The sequence below is a fragment of the Melospiza georgiana genome, chromosome 8 (genome assembly GCF_028018845.1).
Source record: "Melospiza georgiana isolate bMelGeo1 chromosome 8, bMelGeo1.pri, whole genome shotgun sequence".
NCBI lineage: Eukaryota > Metazoa > Chordata > Aves > Passeriformes > Passerellidae > Melospiza > Melospiza georgiana.
The window spans coordinates 29,098,485-29,115,202 of record NC_080437.1 but is presented as its reverse complement, the minus strand read 5'-3'; the positions used below and the strand labels follow the sequence as shown (position 1 = coordinate 29,115,202).

At 38.6% G+C, this 16,718-nt stretch overlaps 1 protein-coding gene across 1 annotated transcript in view; it reads left to right on the top strand.

The window, feature by feature from the left end:
• The window catches only part of NRAP (nebulin related anchoring protein), a 47,038-nt gene that overhangs the window by 28,887 nt on the left and 1,433 nt on the right, over nt 1–16,718 (top strand). The window contains exons 26-41 of the mRNA XM_058028953.1: nt 1,066–1,164; nt 2,981–3,085; nt 3,485–3,592; nt 4,025–4,138; nt 5,418–5,615; nt 7,107–7,211; nt 8,231–8,329; nt 9,149–9,253; nt 9,620–9,727; nt 11,328–11,639; nt 12,468–12,572; nt 13,240–13,338; nt 13,456–13,560; nt 15,078–15,185; nt 15,846–16,157; nt 16,401–16,553. Coding sequence (XP_057884936.1) covers nt 1,066–1,164; nt 2,981–3,085; nt 3,485–3,592; nt 4,025–4,138; nt 5,418–5,615; nt 7,107–7,211; nt 8,231–8,329; nt 9,149–9,253; nt 9,620–9,727; nt 11,328–11,639; nt 12,468–12,572; nt 13,240–13,338; nt 13,456–13,560; nt 15,078–15,185; nt 15,846–16,157; nt 16,401–16,553 — 2,235 coding nt within the window. The remainder of the gene's footprint in view (nt 1–1,065; nt 1,165–2,980; nt 3,086–3,484; nt 3,593–4,024; nt 4,139–5,417; nt 5,616–7,106; nt 7,212–8,230; nt 8,330–9,148; nt 9,254–9,619; nt 9,728–11,327; nt 11,640–12,467; nt 12,573–13,239; nt 13,339–13,455; nt 13,561–15,077; nt 15,186–15,845; nt 16,158–16,400; nt 16,554–16,718) is intronic.

The following is a 16,718-nucleotide window of genomic DNA, read 5'->3' as shown; positions in this document are numbered from 1 at the left end:
AGTTGCTCTGAGCCTTGTCCTTTCATACACATAGTGACCATATATCATAAAAAACAATTGCCTCTCTAGCAATTTTTTGCAGAGATGTTCTGGTCAACTCTGCTTTGTCTCCAAATTTGATTAAGACAAGGCATAAACCACTTTTGTTCCCTGTTAAACTCAGTAAGATTGCTCAGTTTTAGGATATTACTTTTGGAAACCAAAACATTACTTATAAGTTTATAATGCATTAAAGTGTTTGTGTGTTTTACATTGGTATTTTTAGTCTTCGAAGGGTCAAGATGTTGCTTCAAATAAACTTGTGTGGGTCACAGCTCAGTTTAAAGGAAAATGACAAGCCATGAGTTTATCTCATGCATTTGGAAAATTTATTATGTGGTATTTGGAGAAGTGATAAAGGTATGGATTGATGGATTTAAGACAACTCCTGCAGGAAGGGTAGCTTTTAGTGGCCTGTCCAAATGGGAAAACTGTCATTTTTTCCACTGAACTGCCTACACCTTAATTATGTATATATAACAAAACCAAGAAACTCTCAGAAGCTACTATGAGTTCTTAACAGCAAGCAAAATTAATGTCATTATCTAGAAGATATGCCATAACAATTAGGTACTGTGTCAACCACTGCACGAATTTGCTGCAGGTTTAAGGAGGTAACCTAAACCCCTAACCAATAAGTTAAATAGTTGCCATTATTAAAACACTACAATTGTCTATCATTCCTTGCTAAAGGAACTGGAAATGAAAAATACAATTGGTCATACTCTATTTGAAGTAATGTAGAAAAGATTTTAAAATCCTGAGTTCTGGAGTATTTAGGTAAGCAGAACCTGATTTTGAAATATTTTTCTTATATTTAAGGATTAATATTAATTGGCAAAAGGTTATTGTTGAATTGAAACAAATATTAATCTGAAAGTACCTAGGACATAAAGATGAGGAAAGAGGAATAATAATTATGTTCACAAATTCACTCTAATCTCCAGCAACCTATGATTTTTCTCTTTCAAATAGCATGAAAGAGCAGCACAAAATTCACAGCTTTGATCTTTTTCTGCTCAACAGAAGAAGTACCGTCAGCATCCATATGCTTTGAAGTTTACCAGTATTAAAGACACTCCTGAGATGATCCAGGCTAGAATTAGTTATAACCAGGCTGTGGATGTAAGTTATAATGTATATACATTATGATTATAAGAGTGGTATCCTCTTTGAACGACCTGATTGAAGCACTGGCTTTCTCTCTCTTTCTTTCTCTGAGATTATCCTTTGGAACCATGAAACTTCTGTATTCTGGTGTGGTGCATCCCACAAAGAGCATGTTTCTAACTTAGATTGGGAAGAGATCCCCCAGAAGTGAATGGGATTTTCATACAGAAAGCACTTTCTGTCCCACTTATCTTTAGAAGTAAAATTTAGGAGTAAGACTGACCTTTGACCTTTAAAGAATTTTGGCCTTCTGATATTGATTAAGGAAGAACATGTCTGGGGTTCTTTCCCCTTTTCAGACAGATCTTTCAAATTTCAGTTTCTGTGTATTCTTTGGAAACAAAACGTAAGGCAGCATGACAAGGAAGGAAAAATAAATTATTTCAAGCTGTCATCCTGCTGAGAGAGAAATCCAGGAGGGGAAACCTTAAAGGGAAGGATTGAGGCTGTTTGGTGTTTAAACATGTTTATTTTTAATAGAAGAGCGATTTAAAAATATTGTAGACTTAACTGGGATAATACAGAAGTGAATAATAAGCAAAAGTCACTCAAAAAAGACAAGTTTCAAACATGAGAGGATGTTTTATTTTGAAAATAGATATTTTTAAAGTGAAGGAGAAGATGAAAGACTTTGTGTAAAACACATGCTATTGTAATACTTTTGGTGTCTCTGCCTTTGGTTTAATTAATAAGATCCAAAAGGCTTACATCTCAGGCAGGATAAATATAAGTAATTTTGTTTCACTGAGCCACAGTCAAAATCAGTCTGGTGTTCTACTTCTTCACACATGGAGCTCTCATTAATTTTCCTCTTAGAGAGCTGCAATACAAGTGGGGCCAGCTGCTAAAAAAGTGTCAGACAGGTGAAATGGAGGAGTCCATTCTAATCTAGAGGGTCTCAAACTCTCCTGGAGAAATAATAGCCTGCAAAAGGCAAGTCAGTTGCTGCAGACATGGGTCAGATCTAAGGCCAAGGAAAGAAAAGTGTCTGTCTGTACCCATCTGAAAGTTGTGGCGTCAATGAAAGAAGAAAACTAGGCTAGTAAGGAAAAGTAATATGAGAAGGAGAAATCTGCATAGCCATTGTAGGGGAAGTTCCAGTTCCAGTTAATTGCATGGAACTCCTCTTACCTGTCTGCAGACATCTGAAAGTTATTTGGTCCTGGGCCAGCTCTGTGCTCTTCCTCCAAGGGTTGATGTGAGTGGCACACACAGACACCTCTTCTGTGATGGGATAAATCACACTCTGAGGTGTTGCAATCTCTTCCCATTGACTATTGAGCACCCTTTGCAACTGACTCTGGAGATAAATTTGGAGTAATTGCACAAATAATTACCATCCAATTTATCTGCTAAAATTGAACACCTTTGGAGAGGTGTTTGGGAGTCTTCAACTCCCTGTATTTCTGTGGAATTTCAAAGTGTTAGTGGGCCACTCATTGCTGCATACCCTTAATAACTACTGTTTATTTATCTTCTTCCCAACCACATATGTTAGAAGTTTTATCAAATTAATATTAAGATATCTAAATTTTCATATACATTGATTTACACACTCAAAACTTCAAGGAGCTCCTCTCTAGCATACTCTAGCTGATAAGTGTATCAGATCCCAAAGGCTTTTGAATCCATTTTGACTGATACAATTACCTGTATTTATTAAGCCTCTGTAGTGTTTGCTTTCCTTAAACTTAATTGTTAATGTTTTTGTTTGAACTAATGATTGAACATGTAGAGAGTACTTGCTACTGAAATTCATCTCTGTTTGCAGAGGCTGTACAAGGAGCATGGAGAGAGTATAAAGCATCAGTACACACCAACAACAGATCTTCCTGAAATCCTGCAGGCCAAATTAAATGCTATGAATATCAGTGAGGTATAAACCTGACTTTTAATATTTTAAAGGAAAGTGGAAATGTTGATAGTGCTTCACTGTTTCTCCTAAATAGGAAATCATACTAGATTTCTTTCATTTCCCCCATATATGATCATTCTATGGTATGTTCTAAATACTTCTGAAGTAATGTGAGAAATCAAACTTCTTATTCAACTTCACCTACATTAGAAAGATTAAGAATGATCAAATAGATAGTATTTGCTAATGGACATTTGTCTTGCAATAATTCCTGTTGTGCTTCGATGGTTTCATTTGTGTTTGCCCTCTGCATTAGAATAGAATGAAACTCATCTGGTAACAATTCTAGGGTCTCAATAATGCTGCAATGTCAACCCTCTGAACAGCAACTCTTCTTTATTTCTGTTCTGTATTTCCTAGACTCGTTACAAGGAGTCCTGGAGAAGGATGAGAGATGGTGGCTATCAGCTGAAACTGGATGCCATCCCCTTCCAGGCAGCAAAGGCTTCGGGTGAAATCATAAGTGATGTACGTGAACCTGCTGCTGATGCTGTCCAGTAGGACATGCCAGTCAATCCAGACTGCATCTGCCCTGCTGAGTGACTTTTCATGGGAACAGCATGTCCAGCCAGCTCTGCATCTGGGAGACGTCTCCTCAGACTAGTTAGCGTTGCTTTCGGAAGTGCAGCCTCCAAAATGCTTTGCTCTTGTTAAATAAGCAAAGGCAGGTTTGTGAAAGCAAAGCTGAACAGTTTACCTGCTGCAGAGACTGCACAGTCACAGGGATTGCAGTTGGGTGAGGTCCTCCTAGAGCCCACTAAAGCTTCATTCAGATTTACTATTGTACTGAATATTGTCAGAATTGGCTATCTTATGAAAGCCCTTTTATTCAGATATTAACAGCTGGACTAATACTTCTCTTTACTCCTACCCACATTTCTCTTCCTGCTTCCTTTTTAGCACAAATATAAGGAGGCCTTTCAGAAAATGAAAGGGCAGATGGCTGGCTCATGTGGCCTGGATGGTGACATTCATATTGCTCATTCAGTCCGTGCAACATCTCTGCAGAGTGATGTAAGTACAAGGAAGAGGATAGGGGCATTCTTGAATTGGTTTCCTAACTGAGAATAGTTCCTCAAGGAAGATGCACGTAGCTGTGGACTAGCTGTGGAATAGCCTACTTATTTTAAACTTAGGCTTTCTGTCCCACTTTCCAGATATATTAATATAATTGTGATATTCTTGCCATTCTTCTACGTTATTTAGAGTAACATTAATTTGACAGTAAAAGAAGCCTCTGTTCCAGCTTCACACTCCTCTGCTTCGTACCCCCACTGCCTATCACAGAATATTTTACTCTGTGAAAGCATTACTCAGAAGCAGGTCTAAATGAGAATTATCACTGGTCTTTGTACAGAAGTAAATGAAATTAGTAATTCAGTGTTGATTTTCAATTTATTGTTTTTCTGGAAGACCAAAGGATGAATGAGTTTATGGAATTTCAAGCTGGACTTTTTTGGTTGGGGAACGATTCCCACTTGGTCTTGACATGTGCTAAGAATGACATCATTTGTTGTTTGCTTATAAGAATTGTAACTCTTCACTGCATTTTGAAGACTGGCTTGATCCAGAAAGCAGTGAAATATATGGGAGTGTGTTCATGGTTCTCAGAAGTGCTTGGTCTTGTACTGATGGCAGGCTTAGACGAACAGCTAGTAGAAAGTGTTTGAAGAATTCATCCATCTGTCAGGTTACTCTAAGTCATTTGATGACTCCAATAACTCTGGATATTCATTATCCTGGTGAACAGCCTGAACATCTCAAATTTGCATAATCTGATTGGGAAATGTCATGTGAAAAAAGTTTTTTGAAGATTTCTGCACCTTTCTTCTCTTGGACAGAGACAAGAAGTAAAAAAAAAAACCAACCCAGCACTAAACATTAGTCTAGAATTATGAAACTAAACTGGCCAAATCAACAAATAACCTGCTTGCATGTTTTACTTGGGCAGGAGCTGCCTCTTCTTGTGGTACTTTAAAAAAATGCAGTAAATTAGGACTTCTCTTGCCAGTTTGCTTAATTTTATAGATTCAATGTATCAAGTTTTAACAAATAAATAATCTCAGTTTATTATAATATAGATGGCTACTTTTTGATGAAGTATAGGCTGCCACATATTCTAATTATAATTATTGATCTTTCACAGTATGGTTAAACAAGTTAGGGAGCTTGTTTTAAAAAGAATAATTTATACTGCAAAATGGAAGAAATACGAGGAACGTCTCTCCTGATCAAAACCTGAATTTTAATTACTTTGCCGTGATATCTATGTGATCTCTTTCTCGCTTGATAGGTGAAATACAAGCAAGGTTTTGAGGGCACGAAGTCTCAGTTCCACCTGCCTCTGGATATGATGCCCCTGGTGCACGCCAGGAGGGCGCAGTCGCTGGTCAGCGAGCAGGAGTACAGGCAGCTGCTCCACCACTACACGGCTCTGGCCGACGACCTGAGGCTGCGCTGCGCCCAGAACGCCCACAGACTGCAGAGTGAGGTGACTGCAGCGTGTCACTGCCGTGCTTCCTGCTGGTTCTGGGGCAAAGCAGCTCTGCTCCAGCTCGTGACAGCTGGCAGCAAGTGTTTGGGCAGAGCTGAGGGATAAACAATGGCTGTTCCCCTTCGATTACATGGAGGAATGAGGCGTTCGTCTCACTGCGCAGCGGAACAATGTGTAGTAGAGATACTACTAGAGTATCTAGTGGAAACTGGAGAATAAAGTCTAGTAGAAACTAGAGAAACTAGAGATAAAGTAGTAGAAAGAATAAAGAAAGAATAGTTGAATAGAATAGTAGAAAGAATAAAGTCTAGTAGAAACTAGAGATAAAGTAGTCTTTGACGACTGGGTAGAGAAGGGTTTGCAAGTGAGGATGATTGGACAGTTGGTAAAAATAACCTTTTTAAGGTCTTTCTAACAATGCAAACCCTTTACCAACTGGTGTTTACAACTTGATTTGGATCTGGGTGAAATTTCATGTGTACTTTCACAAGAAAGATTGAATTTGTAGGATACTTATAAGCTCTGGCCCAAGACACATCCATTGAAATTCTAAGGATGAGCTTAACTCCCTACATAGTCTTGAGTAAAATTAACTTAATAATGCCTTACAAATCTGTAGGCAGAGCCTTGAACAAAGGGCTTTTCATAGATCACATTGCCCCTTCAGTCCTCAGGAGGGGCTGTATCTTAAAAACCTACCTGGCCACAAAATGCTACTATATATCACCTTAACATATCAGCAAACAGACTTAGAGATGACAGGATGTGTCCAAACAAGTGTAATCCTAATTTGGATTACACATAATCAGAGATTCTGAGGCAGGTTTCCATCCATCCTACTCCTCATCCATCTCATTATGAAATGAAATAATATTGTTATAATGTATTTATCAGGAACCGATTGGTAACTTATGAAATATTAATATTTACAGGAAGTCAGTGCTAGGTTTGGTGGTCTGGAAAATATTTTAATGATGTGTATGCAGTGGTTCAGTGCTATTTTTCCTTAGTGTTCCTTGCTTATATTATGACCATTCAGAACTGTTAGAAATCAAGGTTCGTTTGTCTGCAATTTCTCTTACTTAAAAGAGAAAGAAAAACCCCATATTTTCCTATGTTTTTATAAACTGGTCTCATTTTATGTAAATTTATAAATCAATAATATCTACCTGTGATTTATGTATTATATATGAAGAAAATTCATGTACCTGAAAAAAGTTTTTTCAAGGTTAGAAATGGAAGACAGAAGTTCAAGTAGCATTTGGTGTTCATGAGGCTCAGTAGTCCTCAGAATCCTGCATCTGTGCTGTAGATCTGCCAGGGCTGTATTCACACAGACACATTCATAAACACAAGATCTTAGGGCAATGTGTACAAACTCTCTGTGGTAGATACTAATTTTAATGGAGTTATTGCATATTTTGGGGTGAATAAATATAGGGCATCTCAAATGCAAACTCGTAATTACTTCTGCTTGGTTTTCCTTAGAATTTATATCGCTCCGACATGAACTTTATGCGAGGCGTTGGATGTATTACCCCAGGGGCCCTGGAGATTGAAGGGAAGAAGAAAGCTTCTGAACTCATCAGCGAGGTAACAAAAGAGGGGTTTGATTTCTCCACTACGAACAAGAGTGTGCCAGATGTCTTTCTATTAGATTGGGCTGGCAAAGTGACTCAGTGGATAATGCCAGACTCCCTCCCCTTGCGTTTGATCATTCCACTCGTGTCCTAACTGCAGATGGGTGAACCTGATGGAGTTTTAGGCTTTGCAAACTTTGCTAACTTATTTTGCAAGTCTTTTCTCCTGTGTTTCAGACCCAGGAGGTATTTATTTTATGTTATTTATTTAGGAATTTAAACGGGCTTTTTCAACTAAAAGTAAAGCTGTGCCTATCTGTAATAAATACCTTGTATTATTTCTCCAAAATTAGAATGAGCTTTGCAGTGCCCAGAATATTACAGAGTCCTCATCTCTACACCTGTTTTACAGTCGGTCTTCTTTTTCACCTGCTGCTTTTGTGTGTTGTCGTTTTTCTTCCTCTGTAACTGGACTTTTATTTCATCTGTCATATTCTCTTCGTACAGTTTCTTATAGTTTTAAATCCTGCATTTTTGCCTATATTCACATAGATGTGAAATGAAGAAAAGTAGGAATTGTGTTCTAAGGAACAAGTTCCTGCTTGCAGTGATCTTGTAGTCGTTTAGTTCACAATTCTGGCATCAGACCACAGGCCAGGTGAAACCTTTTCACAAAAAATCCAGTAAGTTTGTGCAGCTTCTTCTCTCTCTGGACTGGATTGCCTTTGCTTTAATTCCACTACCCTGGGTTAATGACACCAAGGGATGAAATAATCTCATTACTGTTTTCAGCATATTCAGCACGGCAGCACTTTTCTTTCATGTCTTTTTCCTTATTTACTTTTCATGTTCCCTGTGAAATTTGAATGCACCTAACTCAGAATAGCAAAAGGTAAATTAGTCTAAGGATCAATAGACAAACTAGAGTTTTAAGCACAAGAAGCAGTGAAATTCCACTAGAATTGGAAAAAATCCCTTATCTGACAAGGCAATTTACTTATTCTGCTCATTTTTCTTTGTGTGTGAACTCAGAGTAAATATCGTCAGCAGCCACATTCCTTCAAGTACACATCGGTGACAGACTCTCCTGGCCTCCTTCATGCAAAATTCAGCAATATGATTGCTAATGAGGTAGGCTCTCCTAACGTGAATCAGAAAATATGCTTTTCAAAATGCAGCAAGCTGGGGATGGAGAACTGGGTAAGAGACAACCCTGTTCTGAAAGCAAAATGCATCAAAAAAAGGTGAAAGCATCACTGGTTTGTGCTTTTTCACAGTTAGATCACTTTTTTTTTCCCCAAGTATTTAATACCGTTTTCAATTCAATCTCTTTCAAAAAGCTCACATAGTATCCAAACAACAGAGTTCCATTATCAAGTTTTTTGTATGAAATGGAGACTCAAAAATCAGGACTGTGGGGTGTTCTAGAGGGAACTCATTTGCATAGTATGATCCATCTTTGAGGGCTTCTCAAAGAGCCTTTTCTTTTTTAGAGAAGAATCACTGGTCTAAATTCAGAAAAAAACCCCAAAACCTATAGAAAAATTATCAAAATCATATATAATAACTTGAAGAAAAAAATTCAAACTAGAAAATATGCCCAGTCTACCAGAAATATTTGCCTTTTTTATTTCACACACATTCATGTTGCCCTTGACATTCTTAGGTCTACTTTTGCCTTGCTGGGAATATAACAATGCCAGGCTGAGAATGTAGTGGTTTGGCATCATCATATATTTATAAAAATTAGTGTAAATATCCTTTATGCCCAGCAAAAGCCCCACATCTTTATGCTCAGAAAAAAACTTCACAGTTTCAATGATATCCTCAGCTATTTTCAATGATGGTTGACTACAGTTGTCACAGTCATTAACAACTTAAGTACTGCTGTTGTATTATTGAAACAAGACAGAAAATTAATTTCAGTTGTCTCTTTCATCTCTTTGCTAGCGCCTGTATAAAGCAGCAGGAGAGGACAGTCAGCATCACTACACACCAACACTGGGTCTGCCAGAGTTTACACGGGCAAGAATAAATGCAGCCAACCTCAGTGATGTAAGAATTTGTTCTGTATTTCTTACAACTTATTTCAGATGCAGGATGAATTGTGCAGTGGCAAGGAAGATGAATAAGTATAGGAAATTTGAGGTCTATTCTATTTATGCTTTCCTTGATTTGATTATAATCAAATTAAATCTTCATTAGCATGTATACAGTTGTGAGTAAATTAAATCTACATAAAGAACGAGACATGTTTTGTCTGAGTTAGTAGGATTTCCCAAAGATAATTTAAAAAAAATTCCTTTGATTATAAAGAATGAGACTGTAACACAGAATAACAAATGAAAGATGGTTCCTTTGTTTGTTCCTTTGTGCATTTAAAAGTAAAGCAGCAGTCTACATGTGCCTTTCCTACTTTAGGCAAAATACAGAGAATCTTGGCATAATCTACGTGCTCAAGGCTACAAGCTGACAATGGAAGCACTCCCCTTCCAGACTGCCAGGGCCTCCAGAGAAATTGCCAGTGATGTGAGTTGAATGATTCAACCTCCCTTCTTGCCTAATTTCTGTTAACTTCATGTAAAACAATGTCTAAAGCAGATTTTACTGAATTAAAGCAACTCCATAATCATGTGAGACAAGTGTGAGACAGAATATATTACTTATGAATGAGATTCTTTGTGTGAATTAGGAAAAAAAAGATGAGGAAGAATTGCTGCTAATCGGGAACCAAGCCAGGTTAAACATCTTCCAGTGGGAAATAGCAAATGAATTAAAGTATTTGCAAACAGAAAGAAAAGGGATTCTGCCCTTTTTCAGGCAGTTGGCTCCTCATATCATGAAGTGCTCACTAACTCTGTGCATTCTGTTTTGAGCTGACTTTTGGAACTGTTTAGTATTTCCAAATTTAAATGAAGTCAGAAAAAGCTGAGGGTTCTTTGAATCTCCAAAAATCAGGAGTTCCCTGTCTGGTTAAGAAGTAAAAATCAGTGCAAATTCCTGTAAATATGTATCCCCTTAACTTCTAAAATAGAAGATACAAGTAATCTTATTCTTATAAATATCCTATAATTTAGATTGTTGTATGCAAAACACTCAGACATGGTGATACCCATTTCTCAGAAAGCCTAAGTTCATCCCTTCTTCACAAGATATTTAATAAATTCTAGGAAGATGGAAAAAGTTTTCATTTATGTGGTACTTAGTTGCATACTTTATCTCTTACGTGATAAAATATGAATATATTTCACACCTGTTTCTTTAATGAAGCAACCATTTCTAGTTGTAATTTATAATATGTACTTAACCATATTTTGCAGAGTGCTTTTGGTTACAGCTTCAGATCTGCTCTAGAGGGTACAAGTCTGTAATAGAATTACATCCACTTACAACAGATCTGAATTTGGCCCTTCATCTTGGAAGCACTTTATAAACATTAGATGCTGTAATTTAATCCCCACAACTCTCTTGTGTGGTAGATAAGTGTTATTATCCCATTTCAACTACATTATGAACTCTTCAGGGCCCAGGCCTTCCCTTTAAAGTTCTAAGCACCCTGTTGATGCTGTATAAATAAGCATTATCATCATCATCACTATTTCACAGAGAGGATAAATGCAAGATCACAGGGAGAGTCATAGTCCCAGCTAAGATGAGAATGAGGGGTTGCTGGTTCTTATTCTTTCCAGGAAAACTGAATTTACTCTTTAAAATAGCTGGGTGGCATTTGCAAATCTGAAGGCTACAGAGTGCATGGTGTTTTGCTTTTGTATAGATTTCTTTTTCTTCTGTCTTTTGTTTGTTTCTCTCATATTCTCATTCTCTATTCTGATGGGAATAGAATTCTTAGAGAGATAATAAAAGTACATGATTTGAGGTTAAACATGATCAATGTTTTGGGCATATTCAGAAAATGCAATGAGATGCACTTAACTTTAATGTTGCAGCTCCTGTGGTATTTAAATTTGAGAGCAATGAGATATTCAAACAATTTCTTTCTACTGCTACATACTTTGACTGGTATTACAGAAAACATAGATGTTTTAGTAATTTATCTTAAGTTATTTATGTTGAATAGCTGGTCTAAGTTTGGCACATTTTCTCTTTTCCCCTTTTTCTAAATTTTTAGTACCAATATAAACACAATTTTGTGATGGAGAGAGGAAAATGCATTGGTGCCAGAAGTGTTCTGGATGACGCCAGGTTGCTGCACTGCTTGCACGCCGCCAAATTACAGAGTGAACAAGAGTATAAGAAGGGATCCCAAGATGTGTGGTCCCAGTTTCATCTGCCCATGGACATGGTCAATCTAGTCCATGCCAGGAAAGCCCAAGCCTTAGCAAGTGATCAAGACTACAGAAAGAGACTCCATGAATTTACGGCACTTCCCGAAGACATGAAGATGAAGTGGGCCAAAAGAGCCCACATGCTGCAGAGTGAGGTAAAATCTTTCTTTTGGACACTACCAGCCTCAGTAGTAGGATGTACCAGCAGCTCAGGCTGCTCCTGATCCTGCCTAGAGAGGGACAAGATAGGATGAGGGACTGGATAGGATGTGAGGGAGAGCCTCACCACTTGGCTCTCACCTTTAGAACCCCAAATCAGGAATCCAAACAAATGGTGATGATGGTTTTGCCTGATACCCTCACTGCCTAGTAGAGTAATGTATGGCACACATGAGTTAGTTGATTGTCATGTCCTTTGTACATATAGGGGAGAACAAAAATGAAGGTTGGATGATTGGATTAAAGTCACACAGTGAGCCACCATGACTCTGAAGTGAAGTCAGGATTGTTGGGATTGTGGGCACTTTGCCGACTTTCGCTTTTTATTGGGTCTGCCTGATTTTCTTTAATAGATTAGGAGCTAAAAGCAAGCCTTTAATGTAAGTAAAGAAAGAGTAATGTGTCCTCCTAGAAATGGGGTTAACGAGGAACCATGAACCAGATAAAATAATTAGTATTCCTGACTTGTACTCACCTCATAAAATTATTTCAAAAGAGATTCTTTTACGCCCAGTACAAACAGGTTATTACTTACTGCTTTGAGTCATACTAATTCACTCGTGGGGCCTTCTCTTGTAACTTGCATATGATACATTATTTAATTCCTGGTGGAACGAACAAATGCAAACAGTTTGGCTTTACGATCTGATATGTGCATGGCAAATGAAATACCTCCAAATGTGAATATGAACCAGGGAGTTTTTTAAAAAACCTTAATAGCTGTGGATACAAAACTGATAGTTAACAATTTTCATTTTCAACAGCATCGCTATAAATCAGACCTGAACTTCATGAAAGGAGTTGGTTGGATGGCTCTGAGATCTCCGCAGATAGAAAGTGTAAAGAAGGCTGGAGAGCTCATCAGTGAGGTAACTGATAAATCTTTCATGGGATAGCAAGTCTGTAGGAATTGTTTACCATCAAGGCTCCTCGTTACATGACACTTACGAATGTAGCTTATCATTTCCTTTTGATGTGGGAGCCTGTTTATACAAGGTGTAAGTTACCAAGAAGCAGTATGGAAGACGCAAGTCCACTGTGTGACACCTGCTGAATATTTTCCATTCCAAATGAAACACAAGAGTATAGGCAAAACATGTAGGAATAAATAAATGCAGGAAACTCCATTATGAAATTCTAAGCAGGTGGTTATGGAAGTTGTGTAGAAAGATACAGCACTGACAACCACAATGAAGGGGCATTTGCCTGCTCAGTATCATGCATTAATGGAGAAAAATTATGAGCTGTCAAAAGCGTAGTGTTCAAAAGCTTTTTGCATGTCAATTTTAGTGGGAAGTCTTTTGTGCACACACTCACATAGACACACTCACAAAAAAGTCCTGTGCCTGATACAAAGGCATCCCCAGTCCCTAGCTGAAAGAGCAACTGACACTAAAGCAGAACAGCAGCCTCAGGAAAGTGTCTTTTATGTTTTACCCCAGTTAACACACTCCTGGAATTGTCATATATCATTAACAGAAACATCTCCTGGTTTTTTTTCCTTTGTTTGTTTTTGTTGCCTCCTGCCCCTCTCAGATAAAGTACCGTCAGAAGCCAGAAAGTCTGAAGTTCACTGCTGTGGCTGACTCTCCGAGTTTGATTCATGCCAAAAACAGCTACCTCCAGTGCAATGACGTAGGTTTCATTCTAATGTATAAGTGACCTTAATTTTGCTGTACCATAATGGATGAAAGAATTGCTCTTGACATTGCTTCCAGTATGACCTGCATTCAATGACTTTTGGCCCCACAGAGGCTGTACAAGGCTGGAGGTTCTGAAGACAGGCACAGGTACACCCTGCCTCCCGATCATCCGGATTTCATCCGAGCCCGCCAAAATGCACTCTACATCAGTGATGTAAGTAAACCTTCTCCTCTGGGGGGCTGGCTTGGTAAACTTATCTGGAAATAAAAACCTTCATGTATGTAGAAGCCAAGTTCTCTGAGCCTGACCAGAACTAAAATAAGCCAGAGGCAGTGAACAGCCAACATGTTCCTAGGTTTGGGCTGGGGGAGTTGGGTAAAGTCTGCTAATTTTTCTTTTGAGCATTCATTTAATTTTCTAGGGCAGTAAGCTATTATTAAGGATTTCAAACCTTCATTATAGATATGATTAGTTACAAATTAAAATCTTTTCTGTTTTGTTTGAGTGAGGGAGGAGGGAGAATCCTCTTTCCTAGACTATGTATTCTACCTTTCTGAAGCTGCAACACTGTGTTGAAATGATCCCTTAGGCATAGTTGTCATCAATCTGAATGTAACTGAATCAGTGAGGGGAATTAGTTTAAAAAGAATTTGTTTCCACATTATCTCATACAGAGGAACTCAGTCTATTCCTAATGTCCTGTTCCCTGACTAAATAGCTGTTGTCTTTACCTGTAGGGTCAGAATGACTTTAGTTTGTTAGGAGCTTTGAGATAGGTGAAAGAAACAAGTAGAAATTACATTTTGAAGCAATAGAGGAAAATGTAAAAAGTCAAATAATATGTGCAAGGATTGCACACAAAGGAAAGGTCATCCCTGTTAGCAGGGTGTACAGTGATGCTTATATTGCTTCTGCCCTGGCTGTCTTGCAGGATTTCTGGCATCTAAATTTACTTTTAAATTTATTACCACCTAGCAGTACAGCCACCAGTGAAACAGAAGATTGTCCTAAAATGTGGAGTGGATTTTGTGCTCCTTTTCCTATGGTCACAAACCCCAGGAGGGGTGAATCAAAGACTTACAGAAAGCAAATGAATAAAATCAGAAGGGGACAGCTGAAAGTGTCAGCTAAGATACCATGGCTGGGTAGTAGGACCTGCAGACTGGAAGCTATTTTAAGAAAGCTACTAATGGAAGAAGAACCAAATCTAGAGCAACTTCTCTTCAGGATGTAAATGTGATTCACAGCCTCAAAGTCACATTAGAACCGGCTGTTATTCCACATGAGTTAATGAAGCCACATGTGGCTGAGGATAGAGATGAGGATCATTTGAAAAGCTTGAAATAACTGGTATTGAAATTAGGATGCCAGGAAACCCAAGACACTGTGAGTGGATGCATCAAAAGAGAGAATAAGGGCAATATCAATGCAATATTGATGTGACTGATGCATCACAGTTTCTAATAGAAATTAAATCACATCAAAAACAACCACATTCAAGTACAAAAGGAAACCCTGGTGGCACTTTTCAGATGAGGCATTTTATCATTATGGTGAATAGAAAAGAAGTTGAAGTGCTATAGAACTGGATCAAAACCTTGGAGATAGTACTGATGACTCTTGATACAAATAAGCCCAGTAGGATAAAACATTTATTATTGCAGTTATGGGACTGCATTTAAGAAACTGCAGGGGGAAATGACTTTTTTGTTCTTTTCTTTTCAACACAGAAATTGTATAAAACATCTTGGGAACAGACAAGGGCATCTGGCTATGATTTTAGGATTGACGCCATCCCATTCCAGACAGCAAAGGCTTCAAGAGAGATTGCTAGTGATGTAAGAATTGTTCTGTTTCAAACACTTCCCAACCCTCTTCCCAAGCCACCCCATCCTGCAAAAATGGGCGAAGTCTGACATGAATGAACATTATTCTGGTATGGAAAATTGGTGATCCAATGAAACAAAGTGCTGGTTAAGTGCAAAGATTTCCAACTAAAGTCTACCATTAATAATGTCCAATACCAGGCTGTTCTTATGTGCCAAGAGCTTTTCTTGGGAAGAAGACATATTATGATTTAATCAAATAATATAGATACTAGGCTATGAATAGTTAAAGCATGGTCTAGGATTAAGTGGGTTATCTTTGAACACAGAAGACCACAGCTGGCAAGAAAGCTAAAGATGGAGGAGCTTCATTGGTTGAGCTCTGTATTGTGTGTACCCAAGAGTGCAACAGTAGGAGGATCTCTGATTACTTTTGAGAGATGAGCATTTTGGGCCCCCTAAGTCTTTCCACTCCTTTAAAAATGAGCACAAAAGTAATTCTTCTAAAGTGTCTTGTTAGATTAGGAGATGTGGTTTGATATCAAACAAACCCTCAGTCTTTGTGCACTACAGGAAACATGATTGATAGGCAGAGGAGGATAAGTTATTTCATAATAGAATTTGAAGGTAATTTGAATGTGAAAATGAGATTTTCCTCTGTACTTCCTGCAGTACAAATACAGAGAAGCCTTCCTGAGAGACAGAGGCCAGCAGATTGGATTCCTCAGTGCAAATGATGATCCCAAAATCAGACATGTCCTCAGAGTGGGGAAACTCCAGAGTGACCTCCAGTACAGGAGTGATTGTGCCCTAAACATGGCACAGTTCCAGAGTCACCTCAACCAGCCAGGATTCCTCCATGCCAAGAGAAGCCAGCAGCTTGCAAGCAATGTTAACTACAGGCAGCCCTTGCACCAATACACTTGTGACCCCGAGCAGCTAAATGTGAAACACGCAAAGCAGGCCTACAAGCTGCAGAGTGATGTAAGTGTGGCTGAGTGACATGGTACTTCCCTGGGCTGGGGGCTGTCTGTGCAATCTCCTTTGCTAACCTTACCTGCCAACAAGATCACCTTGAAAGAACCACAGTCTGCTTGCTAAAAATGAATAATTTGTTTATTATTGACCCTGCTGCTCCTTTATATGCTCTGTCTTGAATACCCAGGGCATGTGATTTGGTTAGAGCTCAACAAAATAATACATCCTGGTGCATGTTTATTCTCTCAGATAAAATACAAGTCTGACTTGAACTGGCTCAGAGGCATTGGCTGGACTCCCCCAGGCTCCCACAAAGTTGAAATGGCAAGAAGAGCTGCTGAGCTGGCATACCTTCGGGAAATGGGATTGCTGCAGCCTTCTGCTCAGTACAGACCTGGAGCTGTAAGTAGAGCAAACCATCTTGTCACAAATCCCCACAGCTCTGCTCCTTACCTGCACACATCCTGTCCAACACTTTTGAATGCTCCCTGGAGTCTACAGCTCTCCCTATTAACTGAACAGGGTATGTGCACTTCTCTCATGAAGCTTTGTGCCTTAGTGCACATC